Source organism: Sardina pilchardus, chromosome 15 (genome assembly GCF_963854185.1).
Source record: "Sardina pilchardus chromosome 15, fSarPil1.1, whole genome shotgun sequence".
NCBI classification, from domain to species: Eukaryota; Metazoa; Chordata; class Actinopteri; order Clupeiformes; family Clupeidae; genus Sardina; species Sardina pilchardus.
In genome coordinates, this window is record NC_085008.1 from 15222228 (window position 1) to 15236731 (window position 14504).

General features: G+C 40.8%; 1 protein-coding gene across 1 annotated transcript; it reads right to left on the bottom strand.

Annotated features, from left to right (window-relative positions):
• Positions 1–4020: 4020 nt before the first annotated feature.
• Positions 4021–11274, bottom strand: lpla (lipoprotein lipase a). The gene is made up of 10 exons (XM_062515579.1): positions 11037–11274; positions 10135–10316; positions 9678–9857; positions 9317–9428; positions 8852–9085; positions 8464–8709; positions 7432–7552; positions 7108–7290; positions 6835–6942; positions 4021–5976 (listed from the first exon to the last, which is right to left on the bottom strand). Exons 1-10 carry the CDS (start codon positions 11125–11127, stop codon positions 5925–5927), a joined length of 1509 nt encoding a protein of 502 aa, XP_062371563.1. The 5' UTR covers positions 11128–11274; the 3' UTR covers positions 4021–5924.
• Between the last annotated feature and the right edge of the window lie 3230 nt (positions 11275–14504).

Below are 14504 nucleotides of genomic sequence, written 5' to 3' on the forward strand. Positions count from 1 at the left end.
GTGGCCCTAGGGCCGCAGGTTGCCTACCCCTGTGAGGCTATAAACCATGACATGGTTGCAATATCTTGCAAAGGGTAAGCTACATCAAGGACAAAAGCTCTCCACCCCTGATACACACCTCTCAACTGTCAATTAGGGAAGCTGTACTTTATCTATTTACTCATGAAATGATTAATCACATCACTGATTACTAGGGCCCCAGGGGGAGAGAAGGCATTTGAAAAGTCTGGAATATATTTTATTTTTCCTTAATATTTCCATTTCTAAATGAAATGGCATAATGAATGTAAATGAAATGTAATTCACACAAATGTAATTCATTCACACCCCTTGCTAAAATGCAAAATGGTTTAGTCCGCCTGTAGGACCATTATACAATTTTTGTTGTTGTCAAATTGATGAAGATGTTTTCTGAAGTTGCTTGTGCTTTGTCTTTTTGCAAGTGTTTTCTCGATTTGCATGTGATTCGCCACCGCACTCTGTTGTCCTGATGAAAATAGCCCTTGTAAGTCACTTTCGATTAAAGCATCTGCAAAATGAACACATGTAAATGTGGTGAGGATACTGTACTCTGTACAGATTTTTCAACAGTGTGGAAAGATTTCAGTGAACTAGTTCAGCCTATTTCCACACAAATAGGAAAGCTGTGGTTCTATGTTTACTTTCATTTGAATTTGTACATGCGGTCACAGTCTGCATGTTGTCACACTGCTGTAAGTTAGAGGAGTTAGAGGAATAGTAACACACAGACACACAGTCTCTTCCACTCATCCACACTCACCCACACACACACACACACACCCACACTCACACACACACACACACACACACACACACACACACACACACACACACACACACACACACACACACACACACACACACACACACACACACACACACAAATAGGATGGCTGTGGTTCTATGACTGCTTTCATTTTGTGCATACTGTCACATAGTCTGTGCATGTAGTCACGTAGTTCTAACAGTTATTTCATGTCCCCTCCTGCGAAGAGTTTTCAGCTTTGGGTGTATTTGTTGGGGTTTTTTTCAACCATTTGTCTTCACATTTGTCTATGTGAAGAGATCATACACCCTATATACCTGCTTAAAATTGTGTTAGAAAAACAGTAGTTGAATACCAGTGGAGATTTCTTTAGGCTACATTGCAATATGCTATAATCAATTCATTCTCATTATACTGTAGCTAAAATGTCATCCTCTTTTCCATATACAACATAATTATTGTAAATTGCAAATCCTACAAGATTTCTGCTGGTAGAGGATTCAAGGGCATCAATAGCCTTGTGCAACTGTAGTTGTTGTTCAACGAGTTAAGGTGAAACAAAAGCAGCCCGAAAACACATAAATCAGGAAAAAGGGACAGCGAAGTTGTAAGCATATAGTCACTATTTCAGAGACCAGACCATTATGCAACAAAACCAAAACTCCCATTAAAAGGTGATATTTTTGAATACTTCTTTAAATCTTTGAAGGAACACAATTCCATTCCAATATCTCTTGATAGTGCTGAAATTATACACTGTAGCTTGATGTTGGCTATTCCCTTAACTGATGTTGGATGAGGAGACTGGCTCTCAGTCTCCACTCCAATTCATCCTAAAGGTGTTCTATTGGTTTGAGGTCAGGACTCTATGCAGGCCCGTCAAGTTAATCCAGACCAAACTCTTTCATCCATGTCTTTATGGACCTTGCTTTGTGCACTGGTGCACAATCATGTTGGAACAGGAAGTGGCCATCCCCAAACTGTTCCCACAAAGTTGGGAGCATGGAATTGTCCGAAATCTCTTGGTTAATCATGAAGCATTCAGAGTTCCTTTCACTGGAACTGATGGACTTCGGGAATGGCCCTTACCTGTTCCAACATGAATGTGCACCAGTGCACAAAGCAAGGTCCATAAAAACATGGATGACATGTTTTTTGTGGATGAACTTGACTGGCCTGCACAGTGTCCTGATCTCAAGCCAATAGAACACCTTTGGGATGAATTAGAGCGGAGACTGAGTGCCAGCCTCCGTGTCCAACCTCAGTGTGTGACCTCACAAATGTGCTTCTGAAAGAATTGTTAAAAATTCCCATAAACACACTCCTAAACCTTGAAGAAAGCCTTCCCGGTAGAGTAGAAGCTGCTATAACTGCAAAGGGTGGACCGACATCATATTAAACCCTATGCATTAAGAATGATATGTGACTGAAGTTCATACAGTATGTGAATCAAGGTAGGTGAGCAAATACTTTTGCCAATATAGTGTATTTTGGATGATTTTTTTTTTGTAACTTAGCAATATTCACATACCTCATAGAGTGTGTTTATTCGGTCCTGCAATTTGTTGGAATACCTGCCAGTAAGAGTATTACACATATGCTGAAGCCACCCACAACCAGCTGATCTCACTCTGTTTTCATTTTTCTGTGTGTGTGTGTGTGTGTGTGTGTGTGTGTGTGTGTGTGTGTATGTGTGCTTGCGTGCGTGTGTGTGTGTGTGTGTGTGTGTGTCTTTTCTTGTAAACATATTTTGCTTTGTTTATTAGTGAGCATGTGTCCATTAGTGTGTTTACATCAGACAGAGAGAGAGAGAAGAAAGGAAGAAAAACAGCAGGTAAATGTTCTTTGCAGATGTCCAGTTTGCTTTTCTTGCTCCATAGCTTTAAAAACGTGTCTTACAGAGCTGACTGGTAGAATCTCCCACTTTGTTTTGGAACTACTGCAGTCATTCCCAAGGTGAAATGCAATTCTAGGGATTCTTGCGTGAAGGGAGTGAAGTGCTCTGAAGCCAAGGCCTGGAAGCCTCTGTTTTCCAAGAATCCCCCCCCCCCCCCTTTTTTTTTCTTTTCTAGCTACAACTAGTCATGTCATTTCGTTGAATCATATCCTGTTTACCATGACTACAGGAGGATGAAGAGGTGCAGTGCAGTAAGAGTTGTACAAGCCCAAACTGTATGAATGAAATGATACTTGAATCTGAAGATTAGATGTTTAGAAGTGTATATATACAGTATAATAAACTTTTAGTCTAATTTGAATCACTGACAAGTTATCACCTGGAGTTCTAAAATAAAGCTTGTTAGTTAGTCAGTGTTAACATGTCACTCTAATGTGCCAGCATTAAGCACAAATTCAGCATTCTTGGCTTACAGAACTCTTGACAGTGGCCGTAAAGTGCCATCATGCATTCTGCAAGAGATGCTGTCATGTCAAGTGTGAAGTCTGAATAGACAGACAGACAGGTTATTCTAGATTATTCCAGTTCTTCCAGACCACGCTGACACTGACTTCATATACTGACAAGTTAAATAGTTTTTAGGAACAGTTTTCATGTCCAGACATCCAAGAGGCTAGATTCTTTCAAACTCATGGATAACTGTGATGATGACCATATGCTCTCAGTGCAAGAGGCATTTGATTGCAGAATGTGTGTGTGTGTGTGTTTGAGCCTGTTCACACTAGTCATTAAATGCGTCTTGGGCAAATCTGATTGCAAGTGATCAGCCAAGACGCATTTCGTTCACACCAGTATTCTAATATGCGTCTCAGCTGATCACTTGCATTCGGATTTGCCTGTAGAATGTAACTTTAGAATTTAGAATGTTTATCTATTGGTCTATCATCATGGATGAAGACGCATAAGGACGGATTGAGCGTTCACACTACAGAACATATGTGGATACATGCGTCTTAAACCACCTCCACATGTGGTTAAGAACAATCTGATTCCAAACCGTTTTGGTCATTGTTCACACCAGTCTTTAGAACGAGACACTTGCAATCAGATTTGCCCAAGACGCATTCTAATGACTAGTGTGAACAGGCTCTGTGTGTGTGCATGCGCATGAGAAGGGGAGAGAGAGAGATTCAAAGGGAATCTGTTAGAAGTGTTGGATTCTTCCCTAATGTTTACATATTTTGCCAAGAGCAGGTATGATGCAGAAGTGATGTTGCAGAGATACATGTATGGGTATGATATGGTGAGGTGTTTTAAAATGACACCAAGCTACAAGTTCACAATATGTCAAGTTTATTACACAAAGATTACCATACAGCGTGCCACTTCTCACTTCCTTATAGTGAATTGGCATAGTTCACAGCGTTCAGCTCACCGAAACCAATCAGATCAAAATATATAATAAAAGAATACATAGGAGGAATACAAAAAAAAAAAACACAATTGAACCATGGCATAATATATTAAACTTAATATACAAATATATACATTCAATAAATAAAATATGAAACATTGTTAGTGTATTTATGGCTATTATGTTGTGCTACTATTCTAAAAAGAAATGTAACCATGGACACTGCAATATTTTTAACATGTTCTTGGTCATTGTTATGGTAATGATTAGGTAATGATTGTTCATATCAACAGTCCTCATATCAACACGATGACTGGGATGACTCAAGAAACAATAGCTGAGTACTTCTGAACCTAAGATATCGTTTTAAGTGGAATCAAGTCAGGGATCTGATCCCGGAAAGTGACTAGCAATGAAAAGAATAGTCACACAAAAAAAGAAGCAAAAGATCTGTTCTGTATCTACAGAAATAAATGCAGTACTTCATTTTATATTTAATGACTGTCTATATCTTTGGTCCCTCTGCTTTGGCAACAGTGAGTGAGTAAGGCACAGGATAATTGCTCATATTTAAGGTAACAGTATGCATGACAAAACGCTAGTCTAAAAAGTTGCCACAAATCAGCTGTGTAATATGTAACAAAGCAAATAAACATTCCCCATAATTTGCTTTTTATGACAATTAATAGGTTCTACATGTAGCAACTGCAAGTTTATATCTAACACAATGGCAAGAGTAGGCTACTAATGAATATGAACTTTCTGGCTGAGTAAGTAATCATTCTTTTCATTTTAAGTTCTTAATTGATTCTACAGCTGATAGAGAAATATCAAGTAGTGAGAATGTGCCATCCTTATAAGTGAGACCTTTCTGCTGAACTAAATCGGTGAATAATATAGTGACCACAGACGAGGACTTGATTCAGTAATCAAGGGTCTGTTCTTGGAACTGTATTTCCCCCCATAGGTCAGTGCTTTCATAAGTGCGCGTGAACAGGACACCAAATGTTACTGAATCCTGTCCCCCTTAAAATAGAATTTTACCCAGGCATGCTCAATACAACTGCTTTCATCAATAACATCAAATATTCTATGGTCTCATCACAGTAACAGTCTTCTACTACTAACGCCTGGCAGTCAATAATCATTTTGTTTCTCTCAAGAATACATTTTATGCCAGTAGTTTTTGCACTAAACTAGGCCAAACTTCATAACATCAAGTAACCTTTACCATACACAGTACAGTAATTCCAAGGCATGGTCTACACAGCTTCTAAAACTGTAGTATCAAAAACACTTTAGTAGTATCTCTTTTTCTGATTGTTATTTACAACAGGCATCCACTAATTTGGAGGGAATGTTTAAACAATGTCTCTTCATTTCAACTAATTTTGTGATTTTTGCCCCACACAAAAACCCTAGAGGCACTAGTGAATATTAAAGGTTCATCCTTTCTATCTCATCTCGTTTCATCCTTTCTATCTCTCTACAAAGTCAGGCATACATTAGTTTAGTCTGTTTAGTCTGAATCACATTTCAAAAAACACATTCTGGATCCTTGATGAACTTGCTAAAATATTGAGTATTTCAGAAACCTGTGTAAACACTAATTCAAGTAGTTGAGGGAGAGAGAGAGGCAAAGAATAAAAAGGTCTGACAGTATAAAAGCAGCTGTGGAATCTCATGAGAATGTGGAAATAGATGTAACATGATTGTAACATTGATTAAAAAAAAACGTCCGTCCAACGTCACCGATGATGAGAGAGAGAGAGAGAACATGTAACACAGGCACAAGTCCATACTTCTCTCCGCTTCTTAAGTCCATCTTATGCAGTGTTCTGCTTGAAGGAGCTTCCATGCATTTTCAGCTTGTGGAGCCTGAGATGAGAGCACATGAACAGGGGTTACACTTCTATCCTGATTGGTTGTAATCACATAGGGCTATATTTTGATCAGAAACGTGGAGCAAAACTTATTCATATTGCATATTTTTCTGTTACACTCAATCAGTGGCCAATTTTGCACCATGCGCTTCACTCAAGGTGTGTGCCAGAAGGTGTGGTCTGATTCAAAAATCGCTATCTTACACCCTCTAAAATTCATTATGCCACTGACCAAGAAAAACCTGGTCTATACTGAAAGGCGCTTGTAATGCACAGCTGAAGACTTGCTTGCTGTTAAAGGGAATGACAGATGTCACTCTCATTGGTTGAAAGGATGTGGTCCAGTCATGGGTGTGTCCAAAACACACCCATGACTGATTAAGAAACAGAAGAACAACCTTTTTGAAAAATGCGTCCGACGTTTGATAACAAAACCACCCCGAAAGTGAAGTGGAACACAAATGTATTTAAGCTTTTTGCCACTGACCATCATCAAAATAGGGCCCAGAGTTACAAAGAAACTAGCTGGGATGAACCCAGATGAACCTATAGCAACTTTGAATTAGCTCTGCAGGTCTTTCTGGAAAGGAGCCCATTGACGCCTGTTTCCAAACCTTTTTCATGCATAACTAGCAGTGAAATGAAACGTAAATATGTGCATTGGAGTTAGATGTGCCGCAAACATATATTCTTTGTAAACAAAGGTTTTAAATGTAGTTATTTAATCATTTACAAAGAAAATACACATTCTGAGGTTTTTGTTGATTCTGAAACAGACGTCAATAGACTCTTTTCCAGACCAACCTGGGTTCACCCAGGCTACCAAAGGAACTATATGAGAGACAGTATTTACCTTTCTTGTTTGCGACTGGTCTGGTCTTCTTTTGACTTGACGAATACAGCAGGCTCCCCTCCCCTGGTGAGGTACGCAAACTCCCCCTCTTTTGAGCTGAAGATAACCCTGTAAACATATATGTGTCAGCATTCCGTCACCTTCTATGGCACCAAGCTCTCTTTGTGGTCATCCACAAGAAACATATCTAACATATCTTATGAAAAATAGTGCATGCCAGTGGTTCTACTTGGATGTATTGGATGATGACAATCTGCAGTTTCAATGATGTACCTGGCCTGTGTCTCTCCTACTTTGACTCTGAGTTTGCGGATGTGGAAGTTGCTGCTCTTCCACCAGTCTGACCAGCCGAAATAAGAGTCTTTATCCCAGGTGATCTTCACCATCAGAAGCTCCCCAATGTCCACGTCAGTGGTCAGGAGGAAAGATAAGGTGGAGTTTGTCTTCAGGTCAGGCCTATGGAGTAGGGTCAAAATGAGTGCTTTTCCAACAATTCAACATTTCGTGGGGATTATAGAATGGATACTTTCTAGGTTTTTCAGATGTATGACATGTTACATTATTACAGTGCTTTTGAAGCAGGAGAAGCATGCTTACAATACATGGGTGAGGTCCTCTTTTTCTCCATGGGTACCATACAGTGACACTCTGATTGGCTGCTCCGTGAAGCTCAGTTCATCCTCGCTGAAGAAGTGCACCTTCAATTGGTAATGGAAAACTGTAGGGAGAGAGATATTTTTAGACAAGGAAATATCCCTGAGAAAGCCTGTATAGAAACACCTGCAGCTTCACCAGAACGTCCTTTAGGGCTATTTTAAGACCGCCACTCCCCATATGGCTCTTCTACTGAAGCCCCGTTCAAAAGCCTGGCCGCATAACTTGCATCGTGCCGGTACTTGATTGATACAGAACATCTCCACGAAACTCATCTCTTCTGACCCCTAAGAGTTAATGTCATACGTGGCATAAGAAATCTGAAATCTCTTGAGCTTCCACATGCATGGAGCAGTGTCCTGTTTCACAGCACCAGGCACTGAAATATCCTTCCTACAGTATCTCTGGCATGTGATCATCTAGCCAGAAGGTTGTGTGGGCTGCACTTCTATTGACCCCTCTCTGGTTAACTTTTTTCCCTCTGACATCATTTTCACAAATCAAAAAGCATTTACAGTTTGGCTTAATGACAGAAAACACTGCGAATTCAACAGACTCATAAAATGAAATCTGTGAAGAATACTGGTTAGTACTGCCAACAAAATATGGTAACAATTTGTAAGATGCAACACAGGTGTTTTGAGGAACTATTTTCTGGGTATATTTAATGTTTCCCTTAATTTGTTCCGTATGTGTGTTGGTGCATTTACGTACATGTTCAATAAATCAAAAGTCATAGCAACCAGGCTCAATAAGACAACTGTAAGTTGTATCAAATCTTTGAGAAAGTCTGAGATATGCGTGTTTTCGCTCAGTAATTTTAGTCAGTGCATTTAATGCACCTCCACACTGTCCTCTTCTACTGCCATACTGCCTTATTCCCAACTCTTGATGTGTAATACCTTTACAGAACTCTACACTGCAATTCAAACCTCATAAAATTAATCAATGAGGTGTCCCCTTCACTAGTCTCACCTTTGAATGGCATCATCTCCCTGGTCTTCAGGTACATCTTGGCACTTCGGCGTGAGCGCACACGGTTGATCTCGTAGCCCAGCTTGTTGCAACGGTTCTTGCGGCAGCTGAGACACACACCCTTGTCGAAGGCCTCCTTGTTGCTGCAGCGGTAAGCCATGCTCTGGTGCTCCTGTGCGTTCACCAGGGAGTCGATGAAGAGGTGAATGGAGCGTTCGTGAGAACACTTCACGATCTGGTCCATGTCTGGAAAGAATGAGCAAGGAAACAAACCAATTAAATGCGAACAGAACATTACGCCCTTTTGATTTTGAAACGTCAGACCAGTCATTTTACATCCAGCTGTGTGACCAAAATACTATGAAAGGGATTGAAAAGGTCAGCTTACTTGAGAAACCTGTGGACACGATCATCTTCATTGTTTTCTGCAGGTCGCAGCCAGGCTGGAACGTTCCGCCATTGGGGTAGATATCCACATGGCCCACTGGCCTCTGGATGCCGATGCTACGGTCTGGGGATCCTCGTGTGTTGGTATGTAGGACATCCACAAAGTTGGCGTCATCTGGAGAGAGGGTGCTCTGTGAGTCGGCATACTCAAAGCTGGGGCCAGCCGGGTCCAGACCTGGAGGAGATTACAGAGTGAGTTTGTGCTGAACCATGCAAATGCAGTCAAGCTGTTGTCTGTGATGACCAGATGTGTTTATGTCCTTCGACCTCTGCTGCGGTTTGGAGCAAATCAAGCTGTAGACAGTGGTGATTATCATGTTTATTAGGCAGGCCGTCTCACACGATGCATCTGTTTTGATGAAGGGAGAACGGCATTTCTCCTTTGATTTGTGAAGTCACTCTTTACCTGTGATTCTGTTCACTTTGCTGCTGGTCAGCAATCCAGCGATTCCCGCCACATGGGCACCAAGACTGTAGCCCAGAAAGTGAATTTTCTCCCAGGGGTAGTCGAGCACACCCTGAGAAAGGAGAGGAATGGGGAAAATGCTGAAAAGTGGCCAAACTTTTGTTACAAACAAGTAACACAACAACATTCCAGAGATACCCAACACAATAGGCAGCATGCCAACAGAAAAACATGAGAGAATATCACACCACCAACATCTAATCTCTCATTACAGACAGAACTGAGGGAATATTAACACAAACCATCAGAATATGACAGATGGCAACTTTTTGATCTCAGTTGATACCCTAATTAATCTTACCTGTAACCAGGTGACAAACTTGGCAACATCTCGTCCGACCAGTTTGGTGTATGCGGCGGAGGTCGGGTAGTGCTGCTGGGCTCTGGTCAGCCAGTCCACAACGATGACGTTAGCAGTGGGCTCACGCTCATACAGAGCCGTCACCAGCTTGGGGACCCAACTCTCGTACATGCCAGTGACCTTAACACAGACAGCACTGTCAATATTGAGCCTCACACCGCCAGCTCTTTCAACAAGCCATTTGCTGTAGGGTAAATGTATGTGATATGGAGAAATAAACATTCAGAGCTTCTTTACATTTTAGTTGACAAAGCGACTTGTTAGATTCAAAGTTGTTTTTGTACATGCCCAATCTATGATGTCTCTGACAAAAAAACAGTATTTGCTGTATTTTAATCGCTTATTAAAATATGTTGATAAGGACATGGAAATGTTAATAGGCAAGGGTCCCATTTACCGTCCAGCCATGTATAACGATAAAGGTCTTGGCCTCAGGGTTGAATTCACACTCTACAATGCTGTCAACTTCACCAGGCTCGATATAGCACAGGTCATCATCAGGCACTTCAGCTGTCCGCAGGGCAAACTTAGATTCGATGTCTGAGAAGGCTATGTCTGTACCATTTAGTGTGATGTTACCTGTGCAAACACAAATGTGTCAATGTTTAAACCAACCAGCAAATAACCAAAGTTGAGGGTCTGATGCATTACTTTGACTGATTGCAACATTTGTGTTCACTTAGACTTTTTAGTGTTTTTCTGAGAAGCAAATAAACACTGATGTTGTACCTACAGTTGCCACACAAAAAATATCCTCACACATCATTGTAGAAGTACAATTAGCTACTCAACCTGACTTTTAAGAGCTTTGATGCTTGTTACTTTAACAGCTTTGTTTTCTTGTTATAGCCTACTGCTTTTCCTTGACCTGATCAGACTAAAACTGACAACACTGATTGTATTTATCCAACTTGGTGAAAGTACCAGGCATAATACTTGCGCAAACTTTTGCTCTATCATAATAGTTTTGCACTGAGCCTAGCGGCAACTGAACATTGCAATACATAGCTTCTTTAATGCTCTCCAGCGCACAGTGCGGGCATCCAAACACAACTACATTATGAAGGAGTCTAAGATGTGACTCACTTCTGATTAGGTCTCAGTGAGTTAACTCCCGGTCATTCGGACTCATTTAATTTAACCCCCTCAGGCTGGAATGTTTACATGTGAAAGGTTCGCGGCTTTAGGAACCGGCTCGAGTAATTTGAGTTAATCTATAAGGTAATTAATTACATACAGTATTAGTATTTTCTCCAGTGCACATGAGAGAGCATGCATTTCCGCAACTAGCCTACTTACCAAAATGCAATTCATCGGTAGTTGAGAAAACAGTGCAAATGTTTTCCAAGTATATCCAAACAACTAAGAGAAATAATTTGCTTTTGCCCATATTATTGATGGTCCAGTCAGTGCAGTCGCTCTGAGTAAGTTATTTCGCGAAGTCTGTACAGCAAAGATATTCCAGGTCACTAGTGCGCCGTTCTAGTGGACTAGTCCAATTAGAGGTGAGACTACAAGGGTGGCTACTGCCTGAAGTCACTTGAGAAGTTTGCCTCAGAGTGCTCCAAGCGTGTCTTTATGTCCAACACAGAACCCCATGCAAATAACTCATACTCCATTGGCTGAAACAGACAGCACTGGGCGGAGTTGAAGTAAATCAATCGCAACTGGTTCTCTAAATAACGGTTTCAACAGAGCGAGAATAACTGCGGGAGCGCTTCAGAGCGTCAGAGCGCAGCTACATGACAGTATGTCTACATATAATAAGCAATCAACTCCAGCTGAATGTGATTGTTCCCTGTGGCTTCAGCAAATATTTTAGTGCCCAAAATTTCAAGAATGATGTTAAGAGTCCCCAAGCCCATTTTTAAATGCAGTGATTGCAATGATTCGAGGTAAACATACAGTACAGCCTACATTTTCTAAGGAATGTCATCTACCCATATGTTCTACATTAAAATCCAATACAATGTCACATTCATCATATGCATTCAATTCAATTAAAAGGCAATAAAGACATATTTTTCTTGTAAATGGCAAAACATCTCTTAGTTTAAATGTAGTTCTAGCATTTACATTAGTCTGATTGTGATGTTTCTTAGATATTTAGGAAGCCCAAGTACCCAAAATATCACATACAAAAATTAAAGCATCCCCTAAATAAAATAATATATCAATTTGATAATCCAGTGAAATGTGTGCCACTGTGATATGGTTGGTATGGAAGGTCTTAGTGATCATGTCAGGTGGCAAAAGAGTCATATAATTTGAACTGAACTCAGGGCTCCCCTCACTTCCCATATTACATACAGTATATAGCATGCAGCACTTACAGCGCATACTATATATTACATAGTGTGGAAGGAATGTCATGGGTATCAGAGGGATTTTCCTATGGAGGGAGAGAGAAAGAATGGGTGTGTTGAAGAGCATCATTTCTGATTGGTCAAAGTATTGTAGTCCACTATAACAAAAAACTGCTTGCAGCTTTACTGGCAAACAACTGATGCTCCATACTTTTTCTTAACAGCAATGCGATAAGAAATAAAAATAACATGCATAGATTTCTTCACTATCAAATGTCTTCTTCGTCATGATCAGAGAAAGGTTCGAACCTCACACAGTGGTGATCATGACACTGTGACCATAAGGTGGCCATCAAGACGGTGATCATTCTCACAAAGAGACTGTCACAAAGATAAACCCAACGCTGTGTACCAGATGTTTAAACTCATTCAATGTTTCAATGATCAGTTGTGAACTCTTCAGGCTGAACATGCAGTTCTTGGACAGGCGACCAAACAGCCGAGGGCATAAATATCTTAATAGTGGCTGGCTTAAAGACGTTCATGTTTATTGTGAATTTTGATAAAAGTGACAACAGAACTGCATATTTTTCAGAAATAAAATGTCACGGTCATTTCAGGGGCAGTTTCTGTTTGAGCCCAGACAAAGAGTAACAAAATAGCATAAGAGTTTCTGTTTAATCCTTTTACAGGTTACTTATTATGTAACAATTTTGTCATGACTAAGACCCCAAACATGGAGTTTAAACTGGAAGGAAGGATACACCCTGTTCTGGACTGTGCCATCTTGCTCGGACTTGTAGCTGCATTCATGGTTTAAGTGATCCTTATCTATTAAATTAGTGTTGATAGTAATCACATGTTATTGTTACCATTTCCCTTGAGTATGTAACGAACAAAGACAAAAAAAACTGTGAATTGCTACAACAGGGCTTTTCAAGTTATTGTCTATTCACTTAATATCAAAAATACATCAGGGAGGCATGTTGCCAGTGTGCCAATGGAAAATGCTAAATAGTTATTTGTTTTTGATGGCCATGGATTTTCAGTGGAAGGACAAGTCTTTTTGAACCAAAACAATGTAACCTTTTAATGGAATCTGATACCTCTGAAAGAGAGAGGATCCTGTTCACTTAAAAAAAAAAAAAATCCACGGATAAACATTTGAGAGGTAGCTTTTGAAGAGCTGGAATAAAGGCTGAAATGTGTCTATGTTTCTGTGAGTCTTCTCAGCACAGACCCAAATGTTTGTGTAACTGATAAATAGGCCTACATCTGTTTCCCAGCTTGTTAAAAAAGGGTCAGGTTTACAGTCATGAAGTACTGTAATCCATAGCTGAAAAGTGTATGTATACATATCAGCTTAATACTTTTTCTTATTTCATAATCTTCAGAAGCTTCAATTTAGAAAAAAAAAAAAAACTTGAACCATTTGCCTCCTGTGAAAATTACATCAGTTTGTGTGCTTTGCAACCTAATTATTGCAATGCTCTTCTCTCGAGACCTGAGGTCGATGGCGTTCGCAGCTGTGCATTTTGAAACCCTGTCTGCCTTCTGCCCTATATTGTAATCTATCAAGGACCCCGTGCTTGTTCCAGTCCTGCAAGACATGGACACATGGTGAGCAGCCTCGGTTGTGGGCCCTGCCTAAGAGCCATGAAGGTTGATCTCACGGCAGTGAGTGTGTGCCAAAAAAACAACTTTATGTTCTCATGCTGTATATCACTGCTTTTGGCGAGCTGTACATCGCTTTCTTTTCCTCCTCGGTAAATCTGCAGTTATCACAGTCTGTGTTCCGGCGTGATTTCATAGCAAGAACACTGAGGCATTTAACATGAAATAATTTTAAAGCTGTGTGACCATACACATAAAAGTACCGAGACGACCAGTTCCCCCTTCATCTTCATCTCAGGTGTGATACTCCTCTGAACGCCAGTCAATCTGCACGAGGAGGACTGCGCTCAGTGCCAGCGCCCCTCGGCTCAGACCCCCTCGGGGCTTCTCTTCAGAGGAGAGCTGGCCCCTGTAATGAGAAACAGGCTTCTTTTGAGAATGGAGACCTGCTTCTTTTCATTTTCCCGGTTCTCCTAGAAGGTCAGTGGGGGGGGGGGGGGGGGGGAAAGCAAAATAAAACAAAAACTGTGCCTTCAATTTCCACAAAGTCCCCTTCCCCCAAACTCCATGGGCGATCCCCTAGGACCATACCATGCTGTTTCATAATGGTTAGACGGGACTGCCGCCGCTGAACTATTGGTGCACACCAGTGAAACACATACAACAGTGTTACTACCCCTCCCCCACACACACACCCCGTTCCCCAAATCCATACTGCCCCCTTTCCCCAACCATATTACACGGCTGTCTGTGTGGACAACTGAGTTATGTGCTGTGTCAGTCATAGCTCCTCTCACTCTCACACTTGCATATAGGGAAACGTATGTTTCCACATCTGCTGGGCCAT

Excerpts from the sequence above, each read along its gene's own strand:
- lpla (XM_062515579.1), bottom strand. The coding sequence starts at position 11,127 with ATGGGCAAAAGCAAATTATTTCTCTTAGTTGTTTGGATATACTTGGAA. Across the intron at positions 9,429-9,677 it reads AGTTTGTCACCTGGTTACAG|GGTGTGCTCGACTACCCCTG; the intron begins GTAAGATTAATT and ends CTCCTTTCTCAG. Across the intron at positions 6,943-7,107 it reads GTAGGAGAGACACAGGCCAG|GGTTATCTTCAGCTCAAAAG; the intron begins GTACATCATTGA and ends ATATGTTTACAG.